This window comes from Bombus pascuorum, chromosome 5 (genome assembly GCF_905332965.1).
Source record: "Bombus pascuorum chromosome 5, iyBomPasc1.1, whole genome shotgun sequence".
Classification (NCBI taxonomy): Eukaryota; Metazoa; Arthropoda; class Insecta; order Hymenoptera; family Apidae; genus Bombus; species Bombus pascuorum.
Window position 1 is genome coordinate 1,260,991 of NC_083492.1, and position 9,939 is coordinate 1,270,929.

A 9,939-nucleotide genomic window follows, 5' to 3' on the forward strand; every position below is an offset into this window, starting at 1 on the left:
TATAAATCCGTTACCAGTACAGTTATAGAAAAATGTGAAAGGAGAAAGATGAATGGTTCAAAGAGTACTACTTCCGTAGGATCATGTGCTTTTTAGAAGTGTAATGTGTACATGTGTGCAATCAACAAAAGATATTTTTTAAAAATACCTCGATTATTAATAATTCTTTTATCATTGTACTTCAATACTCTTTTACGTAGAATCTCTTTATGTAAAAACAGAAGTAATCAATTCCATTAAAAAAAGTAATAGAATTGTTGATTGCACGTGCACCATTACACTTCTATAACAAACATGGTCCTATAGGTATAGTATTCTTTGAACCATTCATCTTTCTCCTTTCACATTTATCTCTAACTGCGCTAGTGACAAAGTTATAACCAGACACAATTACGTGGTATATACCCTGTATATATGTTATATACATTATACGTGAGGAATGAGAAATTAAAGTTTAAAGAATCGTTTGAAATTTCGGAATATTACGCCAATGTGTGCACGAACGATAAGTGAAGAAGCAGAAGCTCACGGCGCGGCGTTCTGTCAAGTTACGTTAACCTCATAGTGTAGTAATATTCGGGACAAATGTCGAAGTGAATTGAATAAGAGTTACAGGGTAAAATGAGTTTACCCAGCGTAAGTGATTATACTTTATTAGAAAAAATCGGTGCGGGGAGTTATGCAACTGTTTACAAAGCTTTTAAGAAGGTACGTATATTTTGAAATTTGATACGTACATATACAAATCGTATGATGACATTGTCGTAACTAGGTTAACAGGCATCACAATTGCACATGTGATTCATTGTAACATAAAATATGTATAATTTCTATTTCACATCTTTCCTTTAACATGCATGTAATCATAATAGTAAATTTTCATGTTATTTAGGTTTAGATGTATCTGAACTATACCGCAGAAAATTAATACTGTGTTAGTAAATTATTGCTTTAAGTTAAAGAGTTGCTTAACGTTATATGATGTATTTAGTTATATTTCTAGTGATATTATTATATAACAGTAAAACTTACTAGATTAATATATGTATTAATATTATTACTTTTTTGTTATATATATATACATGTTTGCAATATTTGTGTATTGTATTTTCAATAATGGAGGTTCATGAGATGTGCATATATGTATGTCATATAATTCGGCAAATGAATGACTTTAACAGAATTCTGATTCTGACAGTTTCGAATTAATTTGAATTTAATGAAAGATGAATGGATTTTGTACGTACTACGATTTATAATATTGTAATATCGTGAATTTTAAGCGTGCTACATATAATACACTTAAAACTGTGGTATACAGTACGGAGAAACATAGTACACATGTTTTAACTTTTTAATTAATAGTCCTCTTATGAAAAATAAAACATCATTGTTTAGTCGTAATTTTAAAATACGAAATATATCTTTGCATGCAATAGACAAATTGGTTACAATTATTGACACTTTTTATAACATATTAATAAAAAGTTTAAGTAAGTAAGATTTTTATTAAAGGGAGTACGTTTTTATTATCAAAAGAATTAATAAATTAACATTAACTGATTTAAGCAAGAATGATAATCCACAGCATTAGTATCGTGTAAATAATTTTAAAAACGTATTGCACATATTTCTGATGTTTTGTCGATAGTTTACGAGATTATACTAACCTTTACACTATTTTTTTTTTTTCTGACATTGATAAACACAGTAAGAAAATGTAACAGGTCATCCATTCAAATTCAAATTATTTTAATGTATTTCTATGACTGAACATTGAACTGTGTCGATTGTTAGCGCAGAATTGAGAGGTGGCCAGAAAAAGATGTTCAAAAGTAGTTCAAAAGTAGATGTTATCTCAAGGCGAGGCTAACCCTATGCTATTGTTGGTCGTTTTGTAGGATGGATGCCGAGAGGTAGTCGCAATCAAGTGTGTAGACAAATCATCACTCTCCAAGTCGGCTATCGATAATATCGTCACGGAGATCTATCTCCTAAAAATACTGCGCCACGAGAATATCGTCGAAATGAGGGATTTTTTTTGGGACGAAGGGTTAGTTCGTTGAACATCCAACATTCAGAGTAAAAAAAGACTATGAACGCCATAAAAAATATCACGTACATATATACATATGTACATGTATATTTATATGTATATGTACATACATGATATGAAATATACGGAGTTAAGATTTATTTGCAGTTTTATTTCCGAAATGGAGGATAATAAACGAAATACGTCATTGATATTCTAATAATATTGTTTAAAATATTAATAATTTACTATACTCTGATATATATTATTGTTTAAGATCTTAATTGATGGATTAGATTTCCAAGTGATGGCGGCACAGTTCTTTTTTATTACTGGTCATTTTATATTTAAAATTTATTCGAAATCATTATTTGGAATAATTAGGGGATTTACATTTATAAAGTCATTAATTTATTTTTTAATTAATGTAAAATCATTAATATCTAAATTATATATACGAAATACTTTTGTAAAGCGTTTTCAAGAGCGGTATAATCCTCTAATTAATCTGAACAACACAGAAAAGTATATCTATCGTTCAGCATAATACAGGCACATATACATCGTAATGGAATACTGTGATGGCGGCGATCTATCGAGTTTTATAAGGAAGAGGCACAAGTTACCCGAGCAAATTTGTCGTCGATTTTTGCAACAACTTGCACTCGCTCTAAAATATCTACGTAATAATAATGTTAGTCATATGGACTTGAAACCACAAAATTTATTGCTAATGAGAAGGCCACAATTAACATTAAAAGTCGGAGGTCCGTTCTACGTTCCAAACTCTTATTTCTTTTTCTAGCTTCATACAATTGAAGTTTCCGGTAACAAGGAGACAGCTCCAACATTCAAATTGTATTTTTTGGAAAAGAAAGAGAGATGTAGGTTTCATATTTAAAGGTACAAGAGTTTACTACTACGAATATTAATTGATTATGAATTTTCAGCACATTTGGAAAAATATTCGATTGTTTGATAAAAAATTTATAGCGAAGTTAAACAAAATTTAAAGATTATCCAATAATAGAGTTTTTCTGATATTAGATTTCATTTACTTAAATAAAGATCAGGAAAATTATTTCTTATATATAATTTGTGAAACAAACAATTTTGTTAGCCTCATCGAATATATAGTAAAATAGATAGACTGTTAAAAACGCTAGGGACTTTTTGATTATCCCGACAGATGATTTTCAATTGATTCTTAGTTATATACTTACATTTCTGTAAAGTGGAGCTGCCTCTTTATGTATTAACTTCTTCAATTCGAATTCGACGACTTTTGTCTACGTTCATTTTAGACTTCGGTTTCGCTCGATTTCTTTCGAATTCGCAAACAAAATTTGCGATTTGTGGTTCTCCACTTTACATGGCGCCGGAAATTTTATTGAAGAACAAATATGACGCTCGTGTTGATTTGTGGAGCGTCGGTGTGATCATGTACGAATGCCTTTTTGGCGAAGCTCCGTATTCTAGCAACAGCTTCCAGGAGTTAGCTGAGAAAATCAAGGACTGCCGACCTATTAAGGTGATTACGTTGTTAATCTGTGTTATGTGTACATATAATGAATAATTAGTATTATCGAATAATTAAAACGCACTGCTTCGTTACTGTATTTGTCCCTGTATCCTTATTTGTCCTATATTTTTCATCACTTTTAATTTTTGAATAAATTATGTGTTTTGGCTAAAACTATCTCTTTGCATGCTTCAATTATTTGGTATATTTTGTACTCAAAGAAGTTCCAAGATTAGGCAAATTTTATGAAGAAGATATTAAAGATAGTAAAACTTTGATTATTCGAGCAACGATCAGTTTATTAATAATTAATAAGCTGCGAAATAACGCATAAATAATGCATAAAAGATACGTAATTTTCAACATTATTGCACAATAACTAGGTTTTATGCAATTTCATATTTTTAGGAACGTGACTAAAAAAATGAAACACAGATGGAAATTTGTTTCACTCGTTAGATAGTATATCGAATACTTTATTTTGGATATTTCATATATTCTCGTATATTATGGGTATCCTATATATTTTGACATTTTTCTATTCCTTATAAATGCATAAATATCAGCGGTCTAACAACAACAAATTTGAGAATTTGAAAATCTGAAGATTCGAATATTTGAACATTTGAAAATTGGAAATTAAATGTTACAGTAACGCAACATTGATTAACAAAGAAACGGTCTCTTATAAGAAATTGTAAAGTGAGGATAAAAATAGAAAACGTCGTGAAATTTTTTACTGAAAAGTTTTTGTTCTCATTAAAATATTGTGTTATTATATTTGTATAAAATGATTCAAAATAAATAGTCTTTCCTTATGCGAAAAGAAAGTTATTTGATTATTCGAAAATTATAATTGTCCGAACAGTGTGTGATTGCAAATTGAACATGCGAATTGAAGTAAATATGTACACAAATATAAACTTGTTCGAAGTGCAACGGTGATATGTTATTTCTTAATTGTATGTTGAAAAAAAATGTTGACTTTGGACGTTTGTATACTATGAAAGTATGATGAGTTTTTTTAGTATTGTATAATATATTCTTTTTTTGTTACAATGTAGTATAATACATATATGCAGCCAAGAAAATCAACGATAATTTGATTTAAATCACTTATTATATAATTGCAAGGATAAAGGTAATGCAAATGAATAGCAGTACTGTTTCTAATTTTGAAACCATAACATCGGGAAAATAAACTTAGAAAACCCTGGAATCAAGTAATCAATCAATTTTATTTCAAGCGGCATCTTTAGTTAATAAAGACGAGTACCTAAAGGCAACTATTGTAGTCGAATGCCGACGTTTGGAATTAAACAACATTCTTTCAATTGAGAATACATAAATAGTTGTAAAGAATTTTCCATGATAAGAATTATGGCTGGAAAATATAAATAAAACGATATGAAGAGCTTTAAATAAACTATCAAAAGATATTACGCTCTACTAAAAGCAAAAGACCAGAAAACTAAATATCTCTGCAAAAATTAATTTTCCAGTAATGACAACGTTAATGAAATTCTTACTGCTTTTAAAAATTATTTACATAACTTTTAGTTTACCTTTAAAAATATCAGAAATATTCAGATATTTTTCTTTAGTATCTTTTATGCAAACATTCACAAATGATTTATATGACGTTTCTATGTGTTTCTATAAATCTTGTAATTTAATTCAAAAAACGTACAATGTATAAGATCTGTACAAAATATACGGAATATTATTAAATATAAAGAATCCCTTTTATTTCTTTATTATACGTTATTTCTCATATTTTTTTATCTTTTCTGCGTTTGAAAATTATTTATTCCTGTATTTGTCGATGTGGTGAAATCACAGTTACCGAAAGGCTCGCATGTCTCATCGGAGTGCAAGGATTTATTGATGTCCTTGTTGAGGCACGACCCTGACGAGAGGATAACGTTTGATGAATTTTTCGCCCATGATTTCCTGGATTTGGCTCATGCGCCAACAAAGGAAAATTACGACAAGGCGGTAGAGTTAATTCAAAAGGCTGTGAAAATGGATGCGGAAAAAAATTTGAAAGAAGCTTTACATTTATATTGTGAAGCTCTTAGATATTTTATTCCTATTGTAACAAGTAAGAAAGAGCAATACAAATGACACAAATTTGATGTTGTTCACTGCTAATTAATTACATTCATATTTTAACTAAATTATGTATTTATTAGGTGAGACTGATTTAAAGAGGAAAGAAAGTTTAAGATCACGCATAAATGATTATATTAAAAGAGCAGAGGTATTGAAAGCATCCTGTATAGATAGTAGTAATGATAAAGATAAATGTGTTCCTGTGGAACATAAAGAATATTCTATTCAGAGGATATCATCTTTAAATGAGGCGTCATTTGTGTATCATGAACTAAGTTTGTATCCGAATTATTACAATACGACCTTTTCAATAAAATGTGAAAATAATATAATTTATTCAAATTAATTGTTAATTTATATAGAAGAATTCATAGAATAATATTTCTTCTGTTGCGGAAATTACATTACATTAATCGAGATAGTTTATTATTATTTAATAATTAATAAAATACAAAAACAGATAAGATTTTTAATTTATTTTAAATTGAATTTATAATTAGAATGTTTCACGCCATTATATAATTCTAATTAGGTACGAGGAAGTTTCTGACATATTAGTTTACTATTTATTCGTTATTCATCGTTACAAAATTGTAATAAAATATTCTTATGAAATTCCAATAAAATAAGAAAAAGCAATATGGCTTTAAAAGTGTTACACCTGTTGAGATGAAACGGGGTGTGTGCTTTGTTTCAACAGAAAACTTTTTTATCCACCTACAATAACCTGTAATTGATAGCAACTCCTGTTTCAACAATCGGTCTCGTCACCAAGAGATATTATTTTATGATTATTTTTTACTAAACGTCAATTTTTTATAATTTCTTACTAGCGAATTTATAAAATTTAGGTATATGAATAAAGATTTGTTTTTTATTTACTACAAGATTACGTGTGTGTGTGTGTGATATAGTGTATTATATTATGGATAATTATCGTGGTTATTTATCGATAGGAACGCTTAGCAAAAGTACAACCAGTATGGCGGATGGGCTTGAGATAGGAGCAATCGCTGAATTGTATCTTGCGGAAGGGAATTATGCGCTTGCGTTAGAAAAATTTCAATCTTGTCTAGGGATATTGGTACCTCTTTTGCGAAAAGAACCTCCAGGTCGAAGAAGAGATTTGTTACATAAACAGGTGATTAATTCTCATAATTAATAGCGAATGTGGATGTTTATGCAATTTTATATTTTTCTAAATGCAGTTCAAGAAATAGAACTTAGGTAACAAATATATAGAACATACATTAAATGTTCTCGACTTTATCATGGAGAACGGTTGTTTTTGTTGCGAACCCCTTAACCTCATTGTCACTTTCTTGTATTAATCGGGTTTTCGCGTTAACTGTTGGAATAGAAAATTGAGGATAAGTGGAACCATGTAAAAGCATTTCTTTCATTTGATGGTCTGTTTTGCGAAATATAAAATTATGATATGAAATATACCTACATAGCTCGAAAGTGGGACAGCTAAATAGAGAAAAATTCGACTACTTTAATGGCTTACTTACAATAGCGCGTTTTTAACTTTTCAGCCATAAATGTGGCAACTCGAAGTCGGATTAACCGGATGTAGAATCAAAATTTGTATTTATCTAATAATCTCCCCTCCTTTAAAATTATTTGATTTTAATATTTAATTAGTCCAACTGGGGCGAAATTTCCATTTGCATCTACTTTTTAATTAATTCAGTAAATGTTTTTAATCATTTTCAATTTAATTCTACAGAGTCTGGAGTATATTATAAAAATAACGAGAAAAATTGATTAACCTAAAAATTCTTTTTATATAAAACATAGAAGATATCCTAAATTCTAAGTTCCATTGAAGTTCCAGCCTCTTTATGATATTTATTGTATTGTTTTTTTACATAATGTGGTCGATCTTTTTATACTTATATTTACACAAACTCGTTTCGTTGGTTTACAATGTTTAAATAGAACAGATCGTTGACAGTGGTAAATTTTTAATTCTCAATTATTGCACTTAGTTTTTTAAATATACAGTCGTGGAATAATCGTGTACTTTTCTAATTACCAATTTGTATGGCGACTATTTAAACGTGTATTTATTTATTCGAACAAAAATTATTTTCATTTAACTTCCTTCGATTCAATATCCTTCGTTGTTAATTGTTTGTACTTAATTTATTTGATCCTTTTATAAATATCAGAATGATCTTCGCTGCAATTAATATAATTTATATACGTACTTTTGTCATTATTTAGTGAACGTTATATTATAATCATAGAACTACATGTTAATAACAGTGTTACAAGCAAATTACATGTGGTTATCTTAATTATTATGCCATTCATATATTATGCATCATCTCTGAGGTTTCACGTATATCAATTCAAATAAATAATTTCCAACGACCATATATAACTTCTATTAAATGACAGATGATCATTAGACACCATTAATTTAATATCTTATAACGTATCAAGATGGGCTATTGTAATTAATTATGGTGTCTGTTTCAGTACCTCTGGTTTCTAATAAATATCTTGTTACGTAGATAATTCCCACAATTTACAACTGTGAAAAAATATGCATACATACATATATATTGAAACTCTTTCTTTATATTGTAAATTTATCATGCCATTTCCCACGTTATTTTGTGCAATAACTAACGATTTCAGCGATCGAACGATTTCAATATTGTGAGACAAATAATTCGATACAACGTCGTAATTAAATTTTATGATTACTGGCAACATTTATTGCGCGCTTTCAGTAATTACGTTTATGAATATGTATACATATATGTGTAATGCACAATTCTCTTTTTCATTTTATAATGTTATGCTAATTAACAGGTACAATATTGGATGAAAGAAGCCGAAAGTACCAAAGGGCTTTTGGCTACTAAAGATATCGAGGAGTCCGCACAACATGCCTCTGATGCGTACGAGCAATGCATAATGCAGTAATTCAAAATTTGCATTTAATATAAATTATTATTTGTACTGGTAGCACGTTTTGAAATTTTTTCCGAGACAAATATAAGTACTTACTGTGTCGCTTGTATTATAATGTATCTATATATATATATACAGAATGTTTCCATTTATTTATGGAAAAAAAAATAAATAATTTTATATTTCATTTTTCAATTCAAATGGTATTCCTTGGTAATATGTTACCCGTAACGTCATACAGCACGTAAAAGCAGCAATATGTCATTGCTTCCTTATTTATTAAAACCTCCTCTAAAAAGGCGCACGGAAAGATAGTGCATAGAGCAACTAGTTTTCCATTAAGATAAGAAAGAGCAGTGAAAGGGAAACATATCATATTTAATTAACTTTCAATTTTAATAAATTAATTCTCGTATACATATGTATTTTTTATAACAATATATGTGCACATATGCGTGTGACATTTTATTTATTTATTTCATTCTACCAATGAATTCACTTGGAACGTTGCAAACCTATTTATATTTATTTTCGGAACACCAATATTTAAGACACACGCACTTTACGTTTTATATATAAGTTATCTATATTGTACGTAATTTCAACTGAAGTAAAATTACATAAACTGTTTATACTATCTCTGTTATACTTTGCTTACATTATTTCTAATGTGAAGTATGCATACTTAAACTCGGTGTCACGTTAACTCGTCCTTGACATTTCGAAGAAAACATAGTTTTGAAATTTACTTAGAAATATTGATAAAATTGATCAACTGTAGTTTTCGTCAAATATTCACAATGACACCTTTTGTTTAATATCCAATTTTCAATATATATATATATATATATATATGTGTGTGTGACAAGTAATCTTATAGAAATGAATCATCTGTTTTTTGAAACCAAGTATATATATATATGTATATATATACTGCTTGGTATATACCAAGAAAACAAAATGTTAAAACTACTTGTATTATTTGGCAAAATTGGAAAGGCACATTTGAGAGTATCACCTTTTTGCGATTCAACAACAATAATAATAATAATAATAACGCTGTATATTCATACAAACATATAAATTTTCCTCCATTTTCAATTTATGAAATTGATTAACGTGACGACTCGTCCAATAAATGATAACAAGCACGAAAGAGGAAAAGTATCGTAAAATATAATTAAATATTTTAACGGAAAAAAAATTTCGGAAGAAAAAATTTGAAAGCGGAAAAGGAGGGCGCGCGCATCATGGCGCGTCGCCCTTACAACTTCCGGTGAAGCCACGTGATCTAGCTAACGGTCGCTGTTGCCCCGAGGCGTCATGGAAAATTCCT

At 29.0% G+C, this 9,939-nt stretch overlaps 1 protein-coding gene across 2 annotated transcripts; it reads left to right on the forward strand.

Moving 5' to 3' along the window:
• The first annotated feature begins 186 nt into the window (after positions 1 to 186).
• LOC132906663 (serine/threonine-protein kinase ULK3) lies at positions 187 to 8,804 on the forward strand. 2 transcript variants are annotated; one of them, XM_060959034.1, is made up of 8 exons: positions 187 to 708; positions 1,902 to 2,053; positions 2,588 to 2,802; positions 3,340 to 3,566; positions 5,400 to 5,661; positions 5,753 to 5,947; positions 6,629 to 6,813; positions 8,502 to 8,804. In XM_060959034.1, the coding sequence occupies exons 1-8, from the start codon at positions 622 to 624 to the stop codon at positions 8,613 to 8,615; spliced, it is 1,437 nt and encodes a 478-aa protein (XP_060815017.1). In that variant the 5' UTR covers positions 187 to 621; the 3' UTR covers positions 8,616 to 8,804. The 2 variants fall into 2 exon arrangements, with proteins under 2 accessions (XP_060815017.1, XP_060815018.1); XM_060959035.1 differs by lacking the exon at positions 187 to 708 and having other exon boundaries at positions 1,914 to 2,053; positions 2,578 to 2,802.
• The last annotated feature ends 1,135 nt before the right edge of the window (positions 8,805 to 9,939 follow it).